The sequence below is a fragment of the Caloenas nicobarica genome, chromosome 1 (assembly GCF_036013445.1).
Source record: "Caloenas nicobarica isolate bCalNic1 chromosome 1, bCalNic1.hap1, whole genome shotgun sequence".
Taxonomy (NCBI): domain Eukaryota; kingdom Metazoa; phylum Chordata; class Aves; order Columbiformes; family Columbidae; genus Caloenas; species Caloenas nicobarica.
The window spans coordinates 36,817,045-36,843,811 of NC_088245.1; the positions used below are offsets into that span (position 1 = coordinate 36,817,045).

A 26,767-nucleotide genomic window follows, 5' to 3' on the forward strand; every position below is an offset into this window, starting at 1 on the left:
GGCAAAGAGTGCCTTCCCCATTCCCAGACACTGCTTGCCAGAAATAGCAGCAGGAACATGCAGCAAACCCCCAGGTCTTCTGAATAGAGTTGTCTCCTTTTCCTTTTCCCATAAAAACCACCAGGAACAGCCTTTTGCTGTTTTGCAGAGGCCTCTGAGCCTTTCTTTTTCCTCTTTCTTCTCTTTTTGGGACCAGGTGCTGTTTCCTGGGACTGGCTGATCAGCATGTCTGTGAGGAATTGCCTTGAGTATCTTTTATTTCTATTTTATGTATATTTACTAGTAGTGTATCAGCATGTTGTTATTTTATTAAACTGTGTTTATCTCAACCCAAGTTTCTCCCTTTCCTTTTGATTCTCCCCACTATTGCGAGGGTGGGGGTGAGCAAGTGGCTATCGTGGTTGTATTGCTAGCTCAGGTTAAATCACAACACTAGTACAATGGGGAAATACCATAGAGGCAGACAGAGTTTGTGCAACACTTTATTACACTGCTGAAGACGGGGAATCAGTTCTGGTGACAGCCTCTTTTCTATTAATCAGGCTGAGGAAACCAATAGTACAGTATTATTACGAGGTCACTGACCCACAGAGGGAAGCACACAAACCCTCTCAATACTGTCATTTGCAACTCTGTCCTGTTACAAAGGCAATTCAAGCTGCCAAGAATAGCACTGTTAAAACAAGGTGCCCTCCAGCTGCTAGTATATTTGCAACTCCTGTTATTTTCCAATGGCAAAGAGCAGTCACTCAACTTTTGAGAGCGATACTGCAGTCAGTCTAAGACTTCAGATGAAAGGCAGTAGCACAGATATTCACAACAGACCAACACATAATTATAGCAAAGCATGGAAGGCTCTCTTTGGCACAATGTGGAAGAGCTTACATCTGGAGAGCAGAACATGCTTATGTGATTGTAAAGAAATCAATACTTGCAGCAAGAGGCAAGAGAAGTTACCATCACCTTTTGTAAGAGAGAAAGGGAATCAGTAAAAGCCATGTCTGCAATGGTTATCTTTTATATTTCAGTCTTAACAGAAACCGACATTTTGACTTAACTCCCTTTTAAAACAAACCTGATGATGTTATACCTTACACAGTGTCAGCTAAGGATCTATAATAACTCTACTACATCTGCATACATCATACAGTACACTCATATCAGTCCTCCTGAACTCCCATGAAAGTGCTTGCACAACTGCATAGTTAACAGTCAGAGGAATCACACAATATAAGGCTACAGGTACAGCCATATGGACCCTTTTATTGTAGTTGGAAACATTATTTCCAAAATAAAGCACTTTCGGGGTAACAAGAAAACACACCTTTTCCAAACCTGCAGCTAGAAGTAAGCAGTGAAATTTTAGAATGAGGTAAACATACTGCATAGGCTATATATTTAAATCCAAATTCCAGAAGTTATTTGGCTTAATGGTGAAATTATTTAAAACTGAACAGAAAGAGAAAACTATACCTATAAAAATCTGAAAACAAATCCAGGTTGACTCTAATAGTAAATTAGAAAATAATTCATTTACAGAGGACATTTTCTACTGCTTTTTTTTTTTAAGTTACCCAGACAAAAGCACGATTTGAAAAGAGCTTTGCTGATTTTCCCATGGAGCTGTTCCTTCTAGAATACCTGCTCAACCTCATCTTGTTTCCTTCAGTTAATCTGAGCCAAGACTGGTACTGGGCACATGCTGTCACAACCGCCCAGTGAATACTGGCCTTCCAGCCTACGCTGCAGCTTTTCTTGCCCCAACCAGTATTCTGGAGCAGTGACAAAGCTTTGACACAGGTGTTCAGAATAGTCATTGGTGTTTAACAGTGTGTCAGAGACCTCAATTATAATTTTTAAATCATTTGAAAGCTAAGTTAGAATTAACAGTAGTACCTTTCATGATTCTTGTGTTTTTATTTAAAATGTGTCCTTGCAGGTTTGCTTTTTTTGATATTCCCTTATATCAGTATTTAGTTCCCAGAAATCATTCCTGTCAGACAATGCAGTTTTCTGCAAAGACAGTATCTTCCATCCTCACCACATTTTCAATAAACTGTGTAGAAGACAGTCAATGATCACACTAAGTTAAAGTGCATATATTCCTTTCTGATACAGGCAACAAAGTTGTGGACTGAAAAAATAAATCATACTGAAAATTGAAAACCACACACAAAAAATCCTACTGTGGCCATTTAGCATCCCACAATGATGTTGTCCCACTGAGTACTGCCCAAAAATACTTTTCTTCAAGTGTCTGTTAGCTTAAAAAAACTTCTAACATTAAAAATAATGGTTCCTGTTTAATCAGACTCTGAGAATCATGAATTTATGTAATCCTTGAAAGCTACAGCTCCCCCAAGGCTGGCATATTGCCTTGACGACTTGTAAGTAGTTTGTATTTTACCCTTTGGATCCAGGCTTCAAGCTCGCAAAAGCTTTGGAGTTTTTAAGGGAATGTGAAATTTCATTGAGAAAAGAAATAAAATGATAGTCCCTTTCTGACTTCTTGGATTCAAAAATAACTACAATGGTAAAGTGAGGTTCGGGGCGAGTCAGAAAGTACGTGCTTTGGACTTTGTCATCGTAGAAGTGAACAACCTTCTCCAGACTGTTGAGGTCAGAGGTTCTGTCAGTCATAATCATGATTACATTGGGCCAGTGCATAACAGGCCTGTCGCTGGGCAGAGACACCACTGCAGGGTACTGATCCACTCCTTTGGGGGCTTCCCTATAAGAGTGGGGATGATGATAACCATGTCCCTGAAAACTCTCTGATCCACGATTGTCAAAAATCAAGGAAACATTGACAGCATCGTACTTCCGGATGAAGCTGGAAATTTTCCCAAAGTAATCAGGATTTGTTTTAGCAGTCAAAGTTTTCATTTCAGATGCTGTTGTTTGTCGACTGAGGGCCTCGTGAAAATAAAAGCTAAACTTGGCAAGGAGAATGTTTTTGAGCTTCATCAGCCAGAGGAAGAGGTGCGGAGGTTGTACAGCCTTCTGAGACTGCCCTCCAAACAGATGCTTCTTGGTCTCTCGCTGTTTCTCAAAAATTTGGCCCCAAGTTTGTAGTTTTGTGTGAGCACTGTGCAAGTTGACCAGGGATGGAAGGAACTTCCACTCTGAGATCTGAGCCTGAGCCTTTAAGAGATGTGCAAGCACATCTACTTCCAGCTGGAAACTGCTTTCAAGAGGACTGAGGATTGGATGATGAAATCTAGAAAACACAACATTATTCAAGACATGAGAAGTGCTGTACACAACAGTGAAATAATCAGATACGATGTACTTGTTAATTCACAGACAGAACAAGCATCAAAGCAGAGTAACGTGTAAACGAAAAGATAACCATGTTAATGTAAAAAAAAAAAAAATTAATGTAATTAGAGGAAGTCTTTTAATGAATATACAGCACTTTGGATTTGACAAAAACACCTGTCAGACATTTCTCTATCAAAGCAAGGGAGTTATATTCGATCAGTTCAAGAACAACCACTGTTTATCTTGACTGACAAACTACTATAGCACCATTTCTCTTTAAATTCAGTTGATTTTGTTCCAATTTAAAATCCCTTCTGGTGGTAAAATACATCTTGAGAGTTCTGGAATAGCAGTAAGACATTAAGTTAAATCAAAGGAAATATGTTATAAATTTGCTGGTTTATAGGAAGCTGAGGAAGCCAAGCCAAGCTTTTTTTTTTTTTAAATTCACAATAATATTGTGATGGGAAATCAGCCAACAGAACCATGATTAACTGTATTTACCAACAAACCAGGTCTCAAACTTCAAACCTCAGTGTACTAAGAACTATGAAGGGGAAAAACATTTGGCAGGATTTCATCACATCACAACGAAGGCACTGTAAAAACAAATTTCTCTCTCACTAAAAATTCAGGTCAAGATCAGCTCTCAATTTAACAGATTAAAAAAAAAAAAAAAATACACCTCATCTACCAGGTAGAAGTGCCACTGCACATATTATTCACAGGGGTGATCCTACTATTAGAGCAAATCTCAATGAAATGGAACTTTATAGATAAATTCTATAGCTTTCTCACTTTGTTTTCCCTAAATGTCAGGAAGTAAGACAGATCCAGCCTACCTCCCCTCCCTTCATACTCAAATTACTTGTAAATGTATAACATCATCATCAGTAAATACATACTTTGCTCAAACTGTGCAAAACTGTTCCAGTTACAGAAGCTAAATACTTAACTTTAAAAAAAAAAAAGAGTATTCAAAGACAGAGGTGGCCCTTTTAATAAATGTGTTCCCTAATAGGCATTTAGGACTCTTAAAGAGGCCTCCAACCAAGAACAACCAATAACTCAAAGACAAGACTTGATGAGGTTTCTGTTTAAGTAAAGACAGATTCATCCCCTCACTTCAGAAGAATATCCTGGATCTTGTTATTGCTTTAAAACAAATCAGTTTGTATTTAATCCTTTCAATCTTCAACAGATTATCTTCAGACAAAGTGAAAGCAACTCCATTATTCCCCTCAGCTTCCAGGACACAGTACATCTAATCAATTTCAGAAATACTTGGTTCAAAACCAAAGCACTTAATTATGTTGTGGACCAGAAGAGAGAATGAGGATTTTAGGCTTTTCATCCCCTCTCCCTTCACTATTTTCTCTTTGACTTTCCATCAAGTTCTTGCCAAAACATTAATTCTTAGGCTTGTGAAAACTGTCTCACAATTTTCACACTATTTTTAAGCATCTCTTTCTTTGACAACTGCAATACATGTCTTGAAAGGATTTGCTATTAAGATACAAGTCCAAATTTATTTGAAGAAAATCAAATTATGAATATCATAAATCAGTTGATGCACCCCATTCTGCAAACAGGCTAGGTTGGGTGACCAGCCACCTTCTGTACACAGTACGTGTCAGCAACCATCATGCCCACCTGATACAGCAGAGACCCAGGGATTACTGGCTGCTTTGGTGGGCTGAGAAGTTGAGAGTATATTTACATTTCTTTGAACAAACAAAAATCAATTAAAAATAATATTCCGCTAACAGTCAACATCATATTTTTCCAATGGTTTTGGTATTCAGCAGAAAAAGAGTTTTGTTGCCATGTATTAGAAGAGGGGAGGAAAAAAAAAAAAACCACAAACACGACCCACAACATTATGCAACATTGTTTGTTCCAAATAGTCCCACCAAGTGCACACTTAGCACAGCGGTTTCAACACACGGTCAGAAAAAGAAGGTTATTCTTCAACATTAAGAGTGATTAAAAAATTCATACTAATGCAGCACTGCCAAGTGTCCTGGATTAACATTATAACGTATGGCTTCCCAATTCTACTCTGCTTCATGGCTCACAGCTATTTTCACATTTCACTGCACAGCAGGATTTGCTAAACTGTTTTAATCCAAAAATATACATCTCAGCCACAGCTGAGAAGCTTGATATGATTGCAAAGTAAACTAACAGGTTATGTACTCAGTGTATCTGCTGTAATTAAGTTTCATAAAATAGAAGCTGACTGAGCTCAGTATCACATAGAACAGACAGGTTTTTCCAATATTTCAATAAGCCAGACTGTTAAGAACTTAAAAACACATTGGAACATTGATTTTTCCTCCTAATCACTCTCAAAAGCAGAAGGATGCCAGAATTTTGGTTTGCGGGCTATAAAGAAACCTCATTTTTTTTAGAAGTTTTTATTTCTTTCCATAGATCACACATGCATGTGCGTATTTACAAAATGCTGACTAGATGAATAACATTTAACGCTTAAAAATAATTACATTGAAATAGGTTTACTAGTTACGTTATTCATTTTATACTAAGCTTATAAAGGATCCTGCTTCTGATGCTGTTTGAATTACTTCAGTTAACATCCTACCCAAACCAACAGTTAAAAAATTCAGGAAAAGTTGCTTGTCAAGCTGCATTCAACACAAAAACAGAGAGGAAAATGTCTAGTATTGGCTGTTTACAAGTCAGCAGTAAGTAGTAACAAAATAGCTTTAAACTATTCAAGGGTTAATGACTTTTCAGATGCAGACAGTACAATTTGATTGTTGACAGTCAGTTAATTCTGTCATTCCTTTACCACCAAGCAGTTATTTGCCCTACATTATCTGATCAGCTATTTTCAGATGTGAATTAAAGAAGCCAAGGCCAGAACCTATCTACAGAACAAATATCATGTCTTAGTACAGTTGGCTGAAATAATGGCACACATCCCCAACTACAACTGAGAAATATGTTCACAGAGGGAAAAGGCTGGGTAAGGATGAGTTTCTTTGGCCTTTCACCTGAGAGTATCAACAGACTGTAAAACAGAAATGCCTTCCAGCCAGTACACATCAACATAACAGCCTCCAGAAACTGATCTGAGATATGAAGAAACTAAAGGAAGGACTAAAGAAAGGTGTCATTATCCCTACTTTTTTCAGAAATATTCTGAACATTACTGGGGAGGACCACCCAGTAGCTACTGAATTAGCTCTAACAGCATCTTAGAACATCTCCATCGCAGAGACTGCTCATTAACCCAAAGCAAGATCATCAGTATTCTTCCCAGTGAGACATTGCTTTTTTTAAAAAAAAGAGGTTGTAATAATGCCTTAGAAGTAGAGACACGTCACTGAAATGTACTTAAATAGCATAGTAAAACATTTCACAGAATGTTAGGGATTGGAAGGGACCTCGAAAGATCATCTAGTCCAATCCGCCTGCCATATATAACATATATGGCATATATTTCATATATAACAGTCTCAAGTCACTTTGTCAAAGTATCAGTTTCGGTTTTAAGATTTTTAACAGTGCTGTTGACCCAGCACATGCTCAGAACAGATGGCGATAGTTTGCATACAACATAAATAAACTTTTCAAAAAACCTATTACAGTTCCCTTTAATGTTTTTCACACCAAGGAAAAAAATACGTAAGTTTTGTTTTCCATTGGACTACCAGCCCTGATATTGAAAGGGTTCACAAACCAAGAATTGCTAAAAAAATCCCTAGTAAGATCATACAGGTTAGTTTTGATTTTCAAAAAGCAAAATTATGTAGCAATTTGCTTAAGTTATTCCTAAAAAAATAAGAGAGTCTGCTGCAGTGATCAGATCTGGCATGTCAGAAAGCAGCATTGAAATATTTTAATTTTTCCTAGGTGTACCCTTCAAAAATCCTAACTGAAAAAAATAAGACCTCAGAATATTCTCCCCAAATGTCATCTTAGACACTATTGCACTAACAAAGATTTTTTAAAATTCAACTACATTTGAAAGATATCTTGGCTACCCTGTTCTTGAAAATAAAGAGCTAAAAATTTTGCCTGTTGACAAGCATTCCAATTTTTTTTTTTTTAATATGCCACCACTTTCATGGCTCACATGTCTTAGGTGTGAAATAGCCACCCCAGAGTCATCTAGAAACATCGTTGGATTCTTCTAACAGGAACTATTAGATCTTAATTTCAAGAAAGCATAACAGCAGGGACCAAAGACTCAGAGGTGTTCCTCCTACTGGGTCCAACACCTCTCAAAAGAGGTGATAACAGAGCACCATAAAACCCTACTAGGTAGGCCAGATAGCGATGATGTATCTTTTAGAATTGAGCAGACATATATTCTAGCCTAAAGGTAAAATTGTCACACAAATATCTGTTTTATTTATATGTCCATTTTACTGAAGTCCACATGGAATTAAGTCTTATTTCCTCTTGGCTCCTAATGAACAAGTGCAAGTCCTACACCTTTAAGAAGGAAAATGACTTCCTCTTTGCTGAATATGAACATGCAGAGCATTAAGGAATAACAAAAATGGCTCCTAGAACATGATGAGAAGAAACACCCTCCCTTTTTTATTTTTCTTCTTCAGATGAGTCATATTTTGAGACCTCACAGATTTGACGCTACTGACCGACATTCACTTCAGGCATAAATTCATGCAAGGGACTGTGCTGCTCAGCAGTCGTAGGACAGCAAAGTCTTTAGGCCCACTTTGAACCTCAACATCATTACAGATCATATGTCTGAGCATTACTGCCAGCAAATAAGCACTGACCTTGAGCTGTATTTCTTTAAGATGGATTCCAAAATGTTTACCAGTTCCTCAGAGTTAATGAACTTTTGGGTGCTGAGCGTGTACATTTTTTCATAGAAGTCAGCAATTTCCATCCGAGCCTGAACAAAAAAACAGAGCTGTTCAGACAGGTGAGAAAGCAGCTCTTCCAAGTGAGGAGCTGTTCCTCCTAGTGCATTGCGACCCGTTGCCACCACCTTCTTCAGCTCATTATGCAGAGATGTGTAGATGGTTCGGATGGAGTCCTTTCGGCTGAAGAATGACTGACCACCTGTTCAGATAAATATGGAGGTATTACCAAAATCCAGGGACAGCAAAGATAGACAGCAATACTGGAAAACTGTATATAACCACACTTGTTTTACCCTAGGTGTTCCTAAGTGGTATTTGATCCCAGTATTTTTTTAATCAAGAAAAAATTTCAATGTATTATTTTGCAAGTAACTGAATTACATGTAGTATAAACTCAGAAGCACTTTATGTAATTTTATAAAAGTTACACTTGACACTTGCCCTAATTCATATTTCGGTAGCCAACGACTGCTGCAAAACCTCTTCGACTCCCTTACATCTGTCTTGGTTATGGTGTGACCTTTCAGAAAAGGGTTCAGTTCACTTTGCTACTACGATATATGACCTGGAAATACCGTTATCTGCAGAAGTCAGAAGAATCAAGTCATCATGAAATTTTAATAGTCTTCACTGCTATTAATAACTCTAGATCTTTTCAAGAGAATTCTCCCAACAGTACCTCTTCAAACACAAAGCACTCAAATTTGCAAAGCAACCTTTAAATGAGAACCATGTGACATTTGTGTGTACAAATCAAACGTTACAAGTCCCTACACAATCCTAATATAAATCCAAATTCAAAGGGAAAACAATCACAGTTTATCTCAGTGAGACCACAGTGCAGGTTAATCCATAACTAAAACTGCGGGGGGAGTTGTCAGTGCTTTTCTCTACCTGCTTAACACTATAAAGAAAAAAAAAAAAGGTAGAAGGTCAAAGATATTTAACTTTGATGCTACCAAAAGACTGTACAAGGGTACTACCCTTATTTCATCATTTCTATTTACAGATGGCCTTATGTGCTGCTGCGGCACTCAAGAGCTGCAACAGAGCAAGGATCACAAAGACTAAATCTGCAGAACTTTTTAAAAGAGATTTTGAATTTAGGCTCCATTTTGAAACTGCTTATAAATTTTGTAATGGTGGCTAGTCCTTTTCACATCCATATTACACATATAACATTCAAAAGGGACCATAGGAATTTGAGGCAGAAAAGCAGATAATTGGTTATCATGGAGAAACAGCTACCTTCCTAAGCCAAGAGCTGTCCCCAGATCATGGGCAGGATGAAGAATCATCTATTGACATTGTTCATTAAGTACATAAACAAAACTTTGTCCCTTCTCAATTTTGTTCTTCCTGCAAGCCACCAAATTAAATTTTTAAAGTCAGCCTTGTACATAAGAGTTTTGTCTGTAAAGATCTTTTTATAAAATAGTTTCAAGTCACCACTCAAAAAATTAAAGCAGACTTTTTTATGCTTTACTGCATTACACATCAGACTCATATCCCTTGTTCCATTTTCCATGCCAGTCTGCAGTTCAAAGGGAAAATAAGAAACTTTGCCCAGAGGGCAACATGATGACAGCTCATCCTGTGCCAGTTTGAGATTTTTCTGTTCACATACTGAGAGGATGAGAAGCAGCCAAAATTGTGGCAAAAACCTCCTGAGATCCAGTAGTGTCTACATGAAAAACAACTTTTAGGAGGGTATCTTGAATACTGAATTCTTGCACATGTACTTGTGCACATACAGCTCTAATATTAGGCCCTGGAACTGTGACGTGAAAAAGCTTTAACCCTTTGGTCACGCCACTGAGCTCACCTTTGCTATAATCTCAGCCAGAGCATCCCAGCACAGAAACATCCCTGACTAAATCTCGGGAACGGCAGGTAGGTATAATAGCCTACCAGCCAATACAGAGATACACCAGTTTGCACAGCTACTGTGCCACCTGCGCTCTTACTTATTCTTTAAAGGTGGCCCAAATAGCACAGCCGGTTTCCCATGGGACCCAGGGACACTTGCTGCCCCGTGTTTCAGACGCACAGACACGCACCTCACCGAGGCCAGGGTCCTCGGGTACCCAGCACTGTGCAACTGCCGGCTGACAGATCCCCTCACAGGCCTACAGCAGCCACCCCTTCCCCACCGCGCTGCCGACACCCGCGGAGCTAAATCCGGGGCGGGTGGTGAGCTGCCACGGGCGCCCCAGCAGCGACCTCAGGCGCGGGCGAGAGGCGGCCCGGGGACAGGGGGCTCGGGGAGCGGAGCCGGATCCCTCCCCCCGGGGCGCGGCGGTACCTAGCTTCTGGCCCAGGAAGGTCATGCTGTGGTAGGCCTTCTCAGCGGCGGCCAGGTGCGCCAGCCCGGCCAGCAAGGCCAGCCAGCTGGCCCCCGCGCTCTTGTTGGCCTCCCGCTCCTTCTCCACATTGTCCTTGGCCTTGTCGTAGGAGAAGATGCCCAGGTGGGAGAAGAAGGTCTCCAGCACGGCCTGCTCCACCGGCACCGGCGCGCCCAGCGGGATCGACTCGCCCATCCCGCCCGGCGCTGCCGCCGCCGCCACCGCCTCCACAACGGACGCTACTTCCGGGTCCGGCGCAGCGACCGCGTGAGGGAAGAAGCTCGCGCCGCCTCTCCCCTACGCGCCTGCCGTTGTCACGTGACAGGGGAGGCGGGACGGGGGGGAGCCGGCTCGGGGCCACGTGACGGGCTGGGGCGCGCGGGCGCTTCATAGAATCACAGAATCACAGAATGTCAGGGACTGGAAGGGACCTCAAAAGATCATCCAGTCCAGTCCCCCCGCCGGAGCAGGGACACCCAGATGAGGTTACACAGGAGGCGTCCAGGCGGGGTTTGAATGTCTCCGGAGAAGGAGACTCCACAACCCCCCTGGGCAGCCTGTTCCAGGCTCTGTCACCCTCACTGTGAAGAAGTTTCTTCTCATGTTTAAGTGGAACCTCCTGTGTTCCAGTTTGTGTCCATTGCCCCTTGTCCTATCATTGGTTGTCACCAAGAAGAGCCTGGCTCCATCCTTGTGACACTCACCCTTTATATATTTATAAACATTAATGAGGTCTCCCCTCAGTCTCCTCCAAGCTAACCTGGCCTCGCCACAGAGGTTCCATCGAGCGGCATCCTCAGAACAGACTGAAACCCCAAGCCCCAGCAGGCAAACACACCACAGCCGTGTGCCGTGACTGCTCCTGGGTCAGCCGGAGCCGCTGCAGGTGCTGTTTGCAGGTTGGCTGCACTGGTTCCTGTAGCCAGCTATCCTCTGCCCTGCTGCTTTGTGGGTTTTTTTCTGCAATTTAAATCTGAAGCCCATTTTCATGGTGACCTTTCATTTGAAAGGTCCCCAAATACAAGGTCTTACAGGTGACCTTATTCTCACTCTTCAGCATCAGCATGGCAGGACACCCACAGGACCCACCAATGTTTCTGTTGCCCAACATATTGTGTTTATGGTTTCCCTGCCCTTGCACCCAACTGGCTGAGCTGCAGCCTTGTCCCCGAGCCACTTCAGAGATCATTAATTGCTTGAATTAATCCCCTTTTCTACTGATCATGTTTCAGACAGACGAGCTCCTTGGATTGATTCACCGCGGAGGCACTGAGGAGCGCCAAGCTGAGGCACAGGGTGCAAGGCCATGGAAGGGGCTGCAGCGTCAGCACCAACTGGTCCTGCTGTGCACAACAGCCACCCCCTTCACACTGAGCAAAGCTCTGGCTTGAAGTCAACAAGCAGCTCCTCTCCTGCCCAAGTTGCAGCTCTCCAGCTACCCCAAAACTAAGATGTTACCAGTTTTCTCTCTGGATAGTATTTCCCTGCCCTCGCATCTGCATTTGTTTTAAAGCTGACATCTAGACAAAACACAGTTACTAGTTCTTTAACTCTGGGCAAGACCCCTCTGCTAATTCAACTAGCTGCCTACCTCATCCAGGAAACACTCAAAACACACTGTGATTTAAAATAGGCACCAGATGCGAAAAAAGGTGAAAAGCAGCGTTTTCAATTAACCTGAACTATACAGCATCTGCAGTGCAGTTTTTTTACTGTGGCATTATATGGTAAATATGGTAGCCTAAGGATTGGGTTTGGATATAAATATTAGTTTTCATCAGAACAATTTGTCTAATATCAAAGATGAGTCTGTCAAATCCTTCGCCACTTTTCATTTCTAGGTGCAAGCACCTCTGTACATGTACACGAGCTATTTCAGAATGGTGCATAACATCCTTGAAAAGGTTCAGGTTAGAACTGTAGTATTGGCTTTAAATGCTTAAAACCTGAAGTAGGTTAACTGAAGTTATGAGGTCTTTATTCTTACAGCTGATGTGTTTGAGTTCTGCATGCACAAAACGCTGCCTTCTTCCAGAATTCAACTATATTTACTGAGCATGCCTAAGAGACAAAATGAACGTAGGAGTTTATACCTGCTTGATAATACACTTACTCCGACCTGGAAAGCTGGGATATTTGGGTAATTTAAGTTAGCACCTGAAACATGCATCTGTGTCAAGGCAATCATAGCTGCTAGTAGTAGGCTGCCAACAGTTTACAGAAAATAAAGAGTAGGAAAGGGGACTCCTAGGTATCCAGGACACTGTTTCCAAAAGACAACTAGGAGTCAAAGGTTCAAGTAAGACCTTTATTACAACAGAGTTGAAAAGCACGTTTTCGTATCTAAAAGAAAGTATTTGGTCTCTTGGTGGTGAAACGTGGTTTGTGCTGGCGACGCAGAACTCTGTGTGGCAGAGGGAACTTGATTTTAGAATCCTACAAGAAAAAATGTTTCTATGTTAATTAATACATTAGACAAACAACAGAAAATAGTTTGCAATAAATAGCTAAGCTATATCCAACTGCTCTTATGTATATAGAAGCAACGCATCCACAGATTACATATACTTCATAGGAGCTAACAGATGCCTTAGTTTTGCAATTCTTGTTGAAAGTAACGCCTCTTAAAAACAAGTCTTCTGTAACATAATACACATTGGGTTTTTATTTTTATTTCCTTTCTAACAGTTCTAGCATTAAAAGTCTTGATCATAATATAACATAATTGTAAACCTAAGCATGCAAATTTGGTTCCCTCCCTATTTTTGCCAGACAAGAGAGCTCCTCTCTTCCAGTCCAGCGTTAGACTGGGACCCACCAGCCACTGCAATGTTACTTCACTTACGTGGAACTGCTTGACTGCTGGTCTACGGCACTTGCTGGCAGCGATTTCCTCAACTTTCATGATCTGAATAGAGTGAGCACGGGCACGATGACGGGCTCCCATATCACGGTCTGTAACAAGAAAACTCATTAAAAACAAGCCTTAAGACATCTTCAGCTCAAAAATCTTACTAACGTCTTTTTAGGAAATGTTTACAGTACCATCTACAACTTTTAAAATTTCTGATCAACTCTACTTAATCACACTGGTTTTATTATCACTTTAGTGATGGCGGAAATATCACAGAACCAACATGTAGCAGCAAATGCTTCCTAGAACTCATAACCAAACTCCTCCAAGTTGAGTGCCACCTTATTCTTCTTGCCTGATTTCAAGAAGGTACACACATACAGAAGTCATCTACATGGGACTATCTCATTTTTTGCATAAGAATACTGTGATTCAGAATCAACACTGAAATATGATTACTGGAAAGGCATCAACTCTAGAAAAAATTCCCCTCCAAAACAAAGGTGCAAGTGAAGGTAGGACCTGAGGTTATCTTCACTTTTCTTAAAATTGACAAGTGATAGAAATAGAAATGTGAATTGGTATATTTAGCCCACATAATTAGACTTTCAGAGCAGGAGGTGGCCACCTGTACATGGGCTAGATGAAAATTCCTCCCTGGGGCAGTGAAAATCACTGCCTTCAAATCACGATGTCCATAGCTAGTTCCACAAGATAAGCCTGCTGAAATACAATTGTGCTTAGAATGCTTCCCATGAAGATCTAACACAGTTATTAAAAACTTACCTGTCAATAGTATTCTTGTACAGAAAGGTATCAAAGTCATTGTATTGTGACAAATTCAAGTTCTCAGGTCTCCTAAGGAGTCCTTTGGTACGTTAATTAACAGGAATTATTGTAAGTTAATGTAGAACCTTAAATTTCACTTTCAACAGCACTTCAGCTTTTGAAAGGCGACAAGATACATTTAATATTTGCACACATGACAAGAATATTATTACATTAAGAACAATATTCTTTGGGTTTTTATGTGCATTTTGTAGTGTTCATAGCACTTCCCAATTCAAATATCAGCAGCATCAGCAATAGAAATGGTCTGTCCCTCAAGTACTTCACAAAACACACTGAAATCAGGACAATTTCCCTGAACTGAGGCAATGAGATCTTGGAAAAACATAATTATTTTTTCTCCTGTGTTTTTTGGGGTTTTTTTTACTTCCTTTCCAAAGGACAAATGCTAGTATGTTCCACCTTATATCTGTGTCCTGGTTTTGTTAAAAACAAGACCAGTTTTCTTTTAGTGATTTTTCCTTTCAGCTATGTTCTTGTAGAGGGCTGTACTTCTGAGTTTTAGCTTGCATGTTTTTCTCAAACACTGTGTATGGTGCTGACAATCTGAAATATTCTCTCCACAACACTTGAGAGGATACATTTAATTATTTAAAAACAACATAGTACAAGAAATATATACAGCACCTAAAAGGTCATGAAACTCTCAATCTGTACAGCAAACTCATTACTAGAATTGTAGAAAGTCACACCAAGACAAAGTGGGAATATTCGCCGCTAAAAATACTGTATAAAGAGTGGGAATGAATAAAAACCCCACATACATCATACATAAACATCTGTGGACTTCTCCACAAACTTCTCATCTTATTTTTCCAGTGTTTCAGTTATAATGGATCGAGTCGGCACCCTTTATGCCCAGTTGAAAATTTAACCTTGTGCCTATATACTGGTCCTACCATTTTATACCTCAAACAGTTACATGTACTTACAGCACTGAGTGACGGCACCAGCTGTGGTCAAATCCCTGTACTCCCGGTACATGTTGTGAGTTCCGCTACGAGAATCATAGCGCAACCAAATACCAAAATTTTTTACCTTCAGAGGGGACTTCTCATACACCTGAAATTACACAAGAGCACAGAAGTAGTTAGAGACAGATTATAATCAGCATTTTACAAGTTTCTGTATTTTAGAGTTCCAACTAAAGCACTGTGGTTTTATTGTCAAAACCAACTATTTGCTCTCTTTCCACACAACATAGCTACATTCAAATCTTTGTAATTCAGAGCAAAGTGTGATAGTAATTCAGTGTAGAAAGGAAAATACACACAAGATTTCAGCTCTAAAGAATGTTCTTTAAGCATCAAGGTAGAAGAACACAAACATCCAAGTATCTACTTTCCAAGGATGTCCAGATGACTCTTAAGAGATATATTCAACACCGAGGCAAGAATAAGAACCAGACAGCAGCACTGGCTAGCGGCATAGTTCATAGCTCTGAAGTGCTGGGAAGCAACTTTCTTTTTGGTTTACTGGACATACACTGCCACTTCGAAAAAACAAATTTGTCACTCAGCTTCACAACAACTCAAAGACAAATGAAATTCAATCTCACCCCCAATAACAGCACTTCATATAAATTCCTTCCACATATACCAGCTGTGATTCCTTGTAAGACTCCCACTTTTAAATGTTTTTACTCCCGCACCTGGCCACAGTACACAATTTCTCCAGAAGATTTCTTCATCTTCTTCAGCTGAGAAACGAAGTACCAGAACCGGGACTTGGCAACAACATGGTTCGGAGCGAAGATCCGCATGCGATAGAGAGGAGGGGTCCTGCACTTCGGCGTGGGCAGGCATCGACCGACCACCTTGTACTCCCGGAGCTGGAGGGTGACGAAAGACAAGCTGCCTGCAGCGCCAGCGCCGCGGAGCCACCCCCGCACCCGCCTGATCCCGCCTCGCCACGGCCCGAGCCTGTGGAAGGCACCGCGGAGAGAGCAGGCCAATCCAGGGAAACTGAGAGACCACCGCCACAGAGCTGTGCCGCCCGCCGATCACGGCCGCCGCACAGGGGCGGCGCGGTCTCCTCACGCGTCTTGCGAGAGCGGTGACGCCGCCGCCATGTTGGCCGCTCGCCTCCCCCAAGGGCCAGGCCGGGCGGCTTGGGCGCGCAGAGGCCGCTCTCAGGCGCCGCAAGCCCGCGCCGCCGCCCACTCAACGGCCACCTCGACCCCAGTGGTCTCAGTCCCGATCCCAGCCGCGCCCCCCGCGCTCCGGCCGTCACTCACGGTGCCCGACGCCTTCATGGTGCTGCCTCCTCCGCGGCCCGCAGGAAAGGAAAGGCCGCGTGCGCCGCCGCCTCCCGTCACCCGCCCGCCGGAAGCCCCGCCCCCGGCTGTGCTCTCCGACCATTGGCTGGGAGGAGAGCGCGGTTGGAGAAGGCAGCTGTCAGTTTCCTCTCGCGGCGGCCGGTGCTGGCTTCTGGGCCGCGTGGCCTGGTGCGGCCCTGCGGCGGCGGCAGACAGCCCGGCAGCGGCCACAGACAGCCCGGCAGCGGCCACAGACAGCCCGGCAGCAGCCAGCCGTGCCGCGGGCCCTTCTCGGCACCGTGACCGCGGACCCGCGTGGTCCCGGTGCCGGTAGGAAGAGGCCCCGTTTTACGTGAATCCGTCTCCCGCCGGCCCTGCTCGCTTTGCCATGGGGGACGTGGCAGGGAAGTCCCGGGCGGAGACAGGAAGCACCGGGCTCCCCTCGGGGCTGTAGCCGGGCATGGGGGGCTGCTGGGGGAACCTTTCTCGCCCGTGTTTCTGCGGGAGACCGGGGCTGCTGGCTGCCCTGGGTTTGCCCCTGTGGATCACCCCCACACCTGGTTTGACGGGACCCTCTTTTTCACAGCTGGTCCCCAGTACTTGCGCTCCTGTGCGCCCCGAACCAGAACCGGTTCTGCAGTAATGACCGGTTAAGGTCTCTCAAGCGTTAGGCATCTCATGCACAGCATGGCCGTAGCCATAGGATGGACACGTTTATGCCTTGAAAGACACCATAACAGCAACGCTGCTGAAATGATTTTGTAAATAGCTGATTCTTGTTGCTGCAGTTATTGCATTTAGTCTGATTTTACAGGCGCGCACGTGATCACGCAAAAGTCCGTGTTACAGATTGTTTCGTTGCAGAACGATTTGCGGGAGAGCCCAGTTTTCAGACATCAGCTGGACCGCTCCTCTCCCTGCAGACAAGCCCGTGCCGGTGCCTGTGCAGCTTGTGAGCTCGGGCCGGGCTCGTCCTTGTGCGGGTGGCCGAGCAGGTCACTCCGGCCGTGGGTGCGGAGCTGGCACCAGCGGCACCGCCGGCCCATCCCGCCCCGCTGCTGCCGACCAAGCACGATTTCCGGATCCAGGCGGGAGTTTGGGGGCGGAACGGGCCGGGCCGGTTTATCAAATCGGTGCGATTGGTTTGGCCGCGTCGGAGGGTGCTGGTGGTCACCGGGACCGGCACCGGCGGGGACCGGGAAGCCACGCCCGCCCGCCGCAGAGGCGGGACTACGGCTCCCAGGGTGCGGCGGGGCGGGCAGGAGGCAGGTCCCGGCGTGCCCCGCGGCCGGGCGCCTCGGCGGTGAGGGGAGGTGAGCGCGGCGGGCCGGGGCAGCGGCGGGGCACCGCGCGGCACGCTGGGAGCCGTAGTCTTGCGGCGGCGGCTCCGCCGCGGGCGGGCGGGCTGAGGGGCGGGGGCAGCTTTCCTTCCCGGAGGCCGTTCCGCACTGGTGAGGGCCGCGGCGCCTCCCCTGGGCGTCCTCCTTCTCCTCCCGCCGCCAGCCGAGGCGGCGCGGCCTGGCCCGGCCCGCTCCCTATGCTCGTGGCGGCCGCGGAGCTGTGGCCGTGGGAGCCGGCAGCGCCGCCGCGATGGAGGAGTGACCGGGAAGGTAATGGCGGGGGGGACAGGGACGGCGCGGGGTGACTCAGCCCGGCGTGGGGGGCTGGGCCTCCCCGGCCGTTCGCGGGGGCCGCGGCGCCTCAGCGGCGGGGAAGGGGCGGTGTGGGCGCCCGCGGGCGTCGCCGCTGAGCTGGCGGCGGGATCCCTCGAGTCACCCGGCCGGTTTCAGTCGGCCCGGCGCCGCCTTCCCCGCAGCTGTGAGGCGCTGGGGAAGGGGAGGGACGCCGCAGCCTCCGGGGGCGTTCGCCTCGGCCGCCCGGCCCCGCAGCCGGGGGAGCGGGGGTGCCGCAGTCGGCCCGTCCCCGCCGGGCCGGTCCTCCGTGGGCCGGTGGCGCCTGGGGGTACGTGCATGCGGCCGCGAAAAATATCAGGATTTTTCTCTTCTGATGTGCGCTGTAACCTGTGGTGCCCTTATATCGACGTGCTGGGGGAGCTGCCTTGCTGGCTGTCCTCTGCTATGGCTCCGGTGGGGGAGGAAGGAACCGTAAGCTCTGGGGCTGCAGCGTGAGGGGAGGCACCTCCCCCGCACCTCCATATTCCGCTGCTCTCGGCGTGCTTCGCCACGGTGCTTCCCCGCCGTGGGAGGGAGGAGCGCTTTGTCGGCCCGCAGCGGCCCCGGGAAGGGGCCGAAGGGTTAAGCTGCAGCCCCGGTGGGATGTGGGTGCCTGGTCACCCTGCCCGGCCGAGCTGCGGAGCCACGCAGTGGGGTTGGGTTTCCAGCGGGGGGAGGCTGCGCTCTTCGGCTAAGTCGCAGGAGGGGGGGAAAAAGATCTTACTCCTCATAGGGAATTCCTGGCCGGTAAGAATATGTCTGAAGACCTGACATGTCACCTCCCAAAAGAACAACTTTCTAGTCCAGTTGCGAAGTTCTCCGATTACACAGCTTTTCATTTTAGCCATATGTTAGGTCAGTGTGAAGGCCCTGTCGCGGGTGAGTAATTTAGGGTTCTGCTTACTGCAGAACAACATTTAGATCTCTCAAAGAGAAGTGTGGCATCAGAGTTTGGTGGCAGGTTCACTCTATTATTTACTGTATGGGGGAAATACACCAAGCCGAATGCTGCTTACATTTTCTCCAGGAGCCTGTACCCATTCGCAAAAGCAAACTTTGAGGATTCTTCTCTCCCTGATAACCGTTTGCTCTGGAGTCTATTTTAGAGATCTGAAGGCAAACTTTGAGGGGAGGCCTGTACCTGTTTGCGAAAGCAAACTTTCAGGCAACAAAATTCTCAGAAAAAGAAAATCTTATGGAGTAGAGTAGCAGGAGGACTGGCTCAAGCTGGATACCTGTGCAGAGGTCACCCCCGAGCATAGAAAACCATAGACTTTTATATCTCTACAGACCATTCACACCATGATCCAGTCTAATAGCAATGTTTCACTTTGGGGTCTTCTTGCATCTCATTGGATTCTTTTCACTGATTCACATGTGCCTTTGTTTTATTCAGCTGCAGACATTGTTTATAGCCCATAGCCTGGTAGGTGCTGTTTTGTCTGAATAAATCCTTTTCAGCGAAGTGTGAAACAGGCTTTATCTTGCAAGTGTTCAGTGTAGTTTGTAGTTGCTATTGGTAAATATGAGCAACATAAGATTTCAGCAAATCCAGCTTACTAAGTAACATAAAGCAGAGAGTACATTAAAAATCACACAACTTTATATTTCTAGATGATTCATTAAATTCGGTATGCATTTACTTCAGCTCAGTGATTAATATGAAACTTAAATTGGGCGCATCCACTGACCTATGAGTAGTAAAACCACTGCCATGCAGCCAGCTTATTTAGCAGAGAGAGCTCAAAGTAGGCTCACTCAGGCTGTCATATTTATAGAATAAAGTGCTTGACTCGTAGTCAAATTGCATACAGTGGGAAAGGTCTGCGTGAGACTCCCTGCAGCCACAACTCCTCAGTGTTCAGTGCACTGTCCTGCTTCCTCGTGGTTTTCCCAAAAGGAGTTCTTGTCCTGGCTGTGGCCTTTACCTCCTCTGGAGCCTGGACCAAACTGCTGCTAGTTTGGCTGGAGCGGGGGTCAAGTGCATCCACCACAGGCCCTAGAGCCTAAGAGTCTCTAAATATGCTCAAGATTTGCAGCAAGCAAAATAGAGATCAAAAGAGAATGTGAAAGGTGGTCTTTTACTGTCTGTTTTATTAGAGGGAGAAGTCAAGAGAATTAAAATGAAGCATGTCACTGGCTCTGTGTGCTATCATGATCTTGTAAATACCTAAAATGAATGCTGTTAATGAAGTATTTTTAATTACTAATTGTTTTCATGGTTAGCATCTGTAGTTAAAATGCTCTGAATGCTTTCATTATTAGGGCACATCTAGACCCAAGTTACACACCTTTGACCATGGTAGTATTTTTAAACTGGGCCATCATTCCCACTTGAAGTGTGACTACATTTTTTGCCTGTTTTCCAGTATGAAAGCAGCCTCTGCTATCAAATGCATTTATAAGTATTTAATATCTGAAAGCGAATAAACTGTCTTGATGAGAGATACATATACCTGTATGACTTCACTGTTAAGGAACTGCACCCTCCTAATTATAGTAAGATCAGTTTGCCACCCAGGAGTGTACTGCTTAACAAAAAGGCGTCTCTGCGTAAACAAGACAATACTTTCTACACAGCTGCATATTAGCTATTAATGTTATTTTTTATAAATAAAACTTGCTTTAATGACATACTTGATATTATAGCTGAGTATATCTTACAATGGATTTTGCAAACTGTAAGTACTATTAAAATTGCAGTTTTATCTTGCTTTTGAAGTTTAACTCGCTGGTAAAATAAATCTGTGCTGGAAAAGCTACCTGCTTGCTCAACTAAAACCATATAGCATGAGAAGCTATTTTGTTAACTTTCTCAAAAGGCTCATTCAAATAGTCTGTCTCATTAATCGTCTTCTGAAGTTGGCTAGTCAAGCTGAAACTCATAGAAAAGGATATATGGTAGAAGATGAAATTTTAAAGATGCTCATGTACCATATACAAAATTAGTAGAACTGTTTGGCATTGCTGTTAGCTAAACAAGTGAAGAGAATACATGTTTGAGACAGCTTAGTTTTAATAGCAAAATTTGTCACGCAGGTGTAGAAGATTACTGCCTTTTGGGCAGATAATGTAGTGATATCTGCAGGAAAATGTGCCAAAATATACTCCTGTATATTAAATAATTTTACTAATATAACTCTGGACCAGACTCTAATTGAAAGATGCTGTTAAAAAAAATTCCTTACAGCATTTTACCTTTATTTTAATGTGGCTGGTTGGGATGTTGATTATGTGGAAAACAAGCTGGGGGCTGGGGACGCAGAGGCAGAAGCCTCAGCAGAGCAACTTTAATCCCTAAAGGTTTTGACCCTGAGCAGGATTGCTCTGTGTGGTAAAGCAGCATGTGAAGCTTGTTTTGCCACGAGTCATTGCTTTGTTCCAGATTTTCTGGTTTCTATACTGCTGCAGCATGCATTTTTTTTTTTTGGTACGAACTCAATTTTACTTATTAAATTGCTTTTCATGGTGCATTTTGTTATAGTGTGTTCTGTAATGAGTTTTATAGAAATGTCTGTCTGTTAGCATGTTAAATTTTGGGCACTCCAGTCATGCTTGTTGTCACTGTGCCACCTTCCAGTGGGGGAGGGTGAACAGTACAGTGTGCACAGGACACACAACACTAAGAAATCGGAAGTTCTACCTATAGGCACGTAGGCAGCTTCAAACCGCAGCTCCTTTGTATTTCATCTCTTCCTCTCGTTTATCTTCCTTTCTTCTACCTCCTACATACTTATGTAACAAGGCCTTATTTCAGGTGTAATTAATAATCTTAATATGGGGGGGAGCAGTGTTTGGAAGGATAGATGGATTTTTGTCTGCTCTTGCTGTTTAGCGGCATCCTAGTATTTGACAAAGATGATTTTTTTTTTAATCCACTGTTTTACCAGAGCATTACAGAACAGCCTGTAGAGGCGCATCATGTTTAGAATATTTGTCTAGCTTGCTTGTTAATTTTACATTGATGTTTCTAAATAAAAATCCTTGCTAGTAAATCAGCACCCATTAGTAGGAACAGAAAACTTTGTTAACAACTCGATGCGATGTATTTTGTGGTTAATTTCTATGACACTTATCTTGTGTGCACTCGCTTTAGAAGAAAGACCTCCTAATGGCTTTGCCTCCCTAGGGGAAATACTTCATGAATGGGTTTATGAAGCATCTTAACAATATTCTAGAGATGAGTAGAGATTTATTTTTTTCAATTGTGAAGTTTTGTGATGGGGGGGAAAAAAATACAGTGGTCTATCATTTAAGTAGCAGATTTATGCTTATGTCATATCTTGCTGAAATCTCTGCATGCTTGAAATTTGAGTTCAAGCCTTTCACTTGAATAGTACACATCATGGCATTTCTCTCAATTAAGATGATATTAGCTCTTTTCAAGAGAACTGAAATACATGGACGCTTCAAATTTTCCTTATTCAATGAAGTTTAGTGCTATTAAAGTTGATCAAAAGTCTTAGAATTCTGATATCTGTATTGGAAGCATGCACATTCATGTTTTGGTGGAGTACGTACTATGTGATTGAGGTTTGTGGGCAAACTTCTGTGGTTGTTGCTGTCCTGTTCTTAATTTTCATTGTTCTGCTGAGCAAATAAAGTTTTTCTTTCTTTATTTTCAGATGATTGTAGTTTCCCCACTAGAGGAAGTGGGCAAACCAGTTAGGAGTAGGAAACAAAGAATATAGCAGCAGAGATGGATGAACAAGCCCTATTAGGACTAAACCCAAATGCCGATGCAGACTTCAGACAAAGAGTATGTACTTACTTTGCTTATCTCTCTAATAATTGGGGGTGCTGTTGCAGTGCAAGTCTCATATTTTCTTGGAGTGGCTTGGAGGGTCGTTGGTGTGGGGTGTTTTTTGTTTTTGTTAATCAATACATGGGGTTTGTGCTGGTGAGTACAAAACAAAGTCGTGTCACGAGCATGGAAGCTGAAGGTCCTGTGTCACAAACTCTGTGAAATTACACTTAATGTGCATAGAACTGATTTTTCTGGACTCTGACCTTTTCAGTCCTCTCAGTTCTGTGTAGTTGTTGCTCAGCTCCTTCCATAGGTTCCCACAGAATTAAAAGATGCCACTGAAAACAACGAGTTTCTTGCGACTGCCCTTTTAATTCTTAGGTGTGGGGTTTGGGGTTTTTTTAGTTTGAATGGATAACCTACTTCTAATATCTTTTAATGAAATGTCTGGTTTTAACTCTAGTGAGGCTTGTATTAGCAGAGAGGTTAAGACAGTAATCATGGTATGTGGGTAACAGTTACTTCATAAAAGAGAGATGCTTATATAGGTGTTAAAATTTGTATGCCTTTAATGAGGAAATCATTCTGCTTACTGATTGATTATCAAGTTGATTCAGCTGTCTACAATATAACCTCTGGTACAATCTTTCAGAAATGAAGATGTTAATACCTTGGGTTTTTGTTAATAAAATAAATCCTGGAATGTACAAGAAAGTTAAAGATGTAGTTTAATGCAGCCTGGTGTTGCTAAACAGCCTGTTAAATATGTTGGGTTTGGATATTTGTCCTTTTTGAAAGGATGGCTATAGCTAATCTTCAGTGTTCTGTTAACAGAATATCACTGCAAAATTTGAAGCTTATAGATTTATTGACCTTTTAACTATGCAGTGTGCCTAATCTTGAAATACCGCCTAGTAAAAGGTGACTTACCTTTTCACTAATCATTTGAGATGTAACATATAAAGGATGTATCAAACAACTTCTAGTAAAACTGTTCAGTATAAGAAAATTACCAGTACTATCTATAGGAAATGAATTCTTGCTTTAAGAACTTATTTCAACTCACTGAATAATTACTTTGGGAAATTACTTTGATGAATGGATAAAATTCTGAACTAATGCCAAAAACCCCAAAATAAACAAACAAAACCTGACACGTTCCCCCTGCCCCCACCCACCAAATAAAAAAAAAAAAAGAGAAGGAAAGAAAAAAACCCAACACCCCATGAACAGCCAAAAAACCCTCTTGAAATACATGCATTCAGAGAATGGAAATAACATTGTTAATCTAATCTCTGTTTCCAAAGTTACGTTACTGTTTTGTATAACAGGCCACACTAAATCTTAAAGCAATTAGATCAAGTTAACTTTTCAAAAGCTAATTAGAAGTTCTAATAAACAACTCGGTTATCTAAAATGTGTTAGAAGCTTTTTTTTGTCTCTCTAGTAGATGATCAATGTTTAAATGTTTGAGGTGTAGAATACAGCCAAAGTGGTGCAACAAAAAGTCCATGTTTTTCACTAAAAAATCTAAATCAGTTTCTCTTTAGAATTTGTAGAAGGAATTTGAACTTGGATGTGAACTTCCACCAAAACGAAAAGGCCCTGAGCAACTTTCTGTAGTTGACCCTTTCTCCAGAGTTCCTTTCTAACCTCAACACTTATGATTCGTATGACTTTTACATTCCAGTAACAAAAATCTTTGTATTGAATGTCAAGTGGAAATGGGTACCTGTGGTGTTAGCACTGAAGAAACTCTCTTGCATTATGTAATTAGGGAGTCATATGAGTACTTAGATGTATCCAAATAGATTTGTTTTTTTGAAGGAGAGCTGTTTAAAGTGCGAGTCTAAGTGTGAATGAGATGTCTTGCAGTACGGTTTATGTGTTCTTTTTTAAAATGAAACTTACTTGAATGTTTGCAGGCACTAGCCTACTTTGAGCAGCTGAAGATCTCTCAGGATGCTTGGCAAGTCTGTGCAGAAGCATTAGCTCAGGGTATATACAGGTAATGTAGATCAGAGTTGTTGCTTATCTTCATTAGTAATATGTTTAAACTTGGGTTTAGCTCTAGAGCATCATAGGCAAACTGTAAATTGCTGGAAGTTAATACGGTCTTCATAACATCTTTAGTATCATAGTTGATCTGTGGCTTCTGTATAACACCTTTCAAGGAAGAGCAATGTATAAATAAAACCCCATATTAATTTAGTAGCCTAAAGATGGCTGCTTTATGGAATCCAGGGGAAAAGAATGAATTCTAGTGCTATCTTTTGGGGAGGAGAAGAGTGCTGCAAATTTCCTGTTGTGAGAGTATAGGCTTTATATGCCATAATCTCAGATGTAGTTCCTTGCCCCTCTTCTATGGAGTAGCCTATCCCATTTTTCAAGATGTAAGGAGTGTGTAGTCACCACTGTTTTTGCACACAGTTGTGTATTTAGATCTCAAATACTAGGTTGGTGCTGTATCACAGAATAATTCAGACTGGAAAGAAACTGAGGGATGTGTATCTCCTGAATAACAACAGTTATTTATAGTGAATGCTTTTTTTGTAAATGATTTATCAAAACTTCTGACTCCAACAGAGTATGCAGTAATTAACAAAACCACACAAGATTTAAAAGCAGCATTTTATAATCTTTACCAAAATACATCATGATTGTTAGAATTTTTAGATCATAAGACAAAAAACTCACGTAGATTACATAGCATGTGGAATGTATCTTCCAAATCTATACCTCAGTTTGTCTTTAGCTTTGCTCTTTAAGGTACAATGTACAACTTGTACTTAGTGTACTAATGAACCTCAAATGTATTACTGAAGCCTGACAGATTTTTGTAAAGGCAGGATACAATGGGTATTGTAGTTTTCTATGTTCAATACTGAAATCAAAGCATAAAAAATGGTGGCTATAGAAAAAAATAATATCAAATCAAATATTAGTTTAACTGTTGCTCATTTTTACCAAATGAACTGCTCAAGTATTTGTCATTTTTGCTTTGAAGTAATAGCAGTAGTGTTTTTCTCTGGTGCACAGTAATTCTTGATTTGCTAAAGGGATGACCTGGTTGTAATATTTGAGGATGTCTTTTTTTCTTCGCAGAGGAGTGTGCCATATTGCCACCACTAACAGAATTTTCTTTTCTAGTGATGATCACATCAAGTTTTTTTGTTTTCAAGTTCTGGAACATCAAGTTAAGTTCAAGTGAGTAATCTTTCTTGACACCAACCATATACATCCATTTAATTTTCCCATTTTATTCTGCTTGTAAAGAAACTTAAAGTTGTGTCAGCTTGGTGTGGTTGATGAGGTGGCTTTAATCCACTCCAGAGGACTTCCCTGTATTTCTTTGCTTTTTCCTGGGAGAGGAGTAACTGGGTTTTGAGCAGTGTGCTCTGCTTAGTTAGTCTAACACCTGTGTATGGCCAGTTACCAAGGATTGCTTGAGAAGTACTTAGCTGTTCCTTTCTGGAGATTCAAGCCTTACTCTGTACTCTCACTGATTTTTGCAGAAGAGAGTCCTGCAAGCAGCAGCCTTGCTCAGTGCAGAGTTCTGGACTTCAGACAAAGCCCTATTCATTCAGTAACCATGGCAGAGATCTTAAGAGAAAGCAGTCTTTTCACTGAGTGGTGTTTTCATAGAGTCATAATTTTAGGAAAAAAATACTTTGAAATAATATGTTTCATTGCATGGAAATATTTTTTTTTCACATTTTGGGCTCCTTTGGTCTGGACTTGAACATCATGCCTTGTGGAATATCATTGTGACTGGTCGCAGTACATTGAACATATGGGTCAGACTTTATATAGGAGGAAGATGTATTTTGTGACTGATTTTTCACAGTTATAGATCAGAGCAAAAATGAAAGACTTAACTTTCTGTGATTTTTTTTTTTTTAAATTTTAT

The 26,767-nt window shown here is 42.7% G+C and overlaps 3 protein-coding genes and 1 non-coding gene across 6 annotated transcripts in view; 1 reads left to right on the forward strand and 3 right to left on the reverse strand.

The window, feature by feature from the left end:
• Positions 1-380: 380 nt before the first annotated feature.
• Positions 381-10,713, reverse strand: KICS2 (KICSTOR subunit 2). Of its 2 annotated transcripts, XM_065646798.1 has the most exons (4): positions 10,438-10,713; positions 8,258-8,331; positions 8,043-8,179; positions 381-3,220 (listed from the first exon to the last, which is right to left on the reverse strand). In XM_065646798.1, the coding sequence occupies exons 1-4, from the start codon at positions 10,670-10,672 to the stop codon at positions 2,404-2,406; spliced, it is 1,263 nt and encodes a 420-aa protein (XP_065502870.1). In that variant the 5' UTR covers positions 10,673-10,713; the 3' UTR covers positions 381-2,403. The 2 variants fall into 2 exon arrangements, with proteins under 2 accessions (XP_065502870.1, XP_065502861.1); XM_065646789.1 differs by having other exon boundaries at positions 8,043-8,331.
• A 2,058-nt stretch (positions 10,714-12,771) lies between these two features.
• RPL18A (ribosomal protein L18a) lies at positions 12,772-16,499 on the reverse strand. Its single transcript, XM_065647951.1, has 5 exons — positions 16,417-16,499; positions 15,832-16,011; positions 15,113-15,242; positions 13,323-13,432; positions 12,772-12,913 (listed from the first exon to the last, which is right to left on the reverse strand). Exons 1-5 carry the CDS (start codon positions 16,432-16,434, stop codon positions 12,821-12,823), a joined length of 531 nt encoding a protein of 176 aa, XP_065504023.1. The 5' UTR covers positions 16,435-16,499; the 3' UTR covers positions 12,772-12,820.
• On the reverse strand, positions 14,235-14,368 carry LOC135984639 (small nucleolar RNA SNORA68). Its single transcript, XR_010605684.1, has one exon. It is a non-coding gene; the product is annotated as a small nucleolar RNA SNORA68 (small nucleolar RNA).
• Positions 16,500-17,697: 1,198 nt separating the features above from the next.
• The window catches only part of XPOT (exportin for tRNA), a 29,357-nt gene continuing 20,287 nt past the window's right edge, over positions 17,698-26,767 (forward strand). Inside the window, exons 1-4 of one of the 2 annotated variants that reach the window (XM_065658265.1) lie at positions 17,698-17,750; positions 22,736-22,869; positions 24,783-24,865; positions 26,008-26,064. In XM_065658265.1, the coding sequence (XP_065514337.1) occupies positions 22,810-22,869; positions 24,783-24,865; positions 26,008-26,064 (200 nt within the window). In that variant the 5' untranslated portion in view covers positions 17,698-17,750; positions 22,736-22,809. Of the gene's footprint in view, positions 17,751-17,836; positions 18,048-22,735; positions 22,870-24,782; positions 24,866-26,007; positions 26,065-26,767 lie in introns of those variants that run through there. The other variant, XM_065658264.1, reaches the window with a different exon arrangement.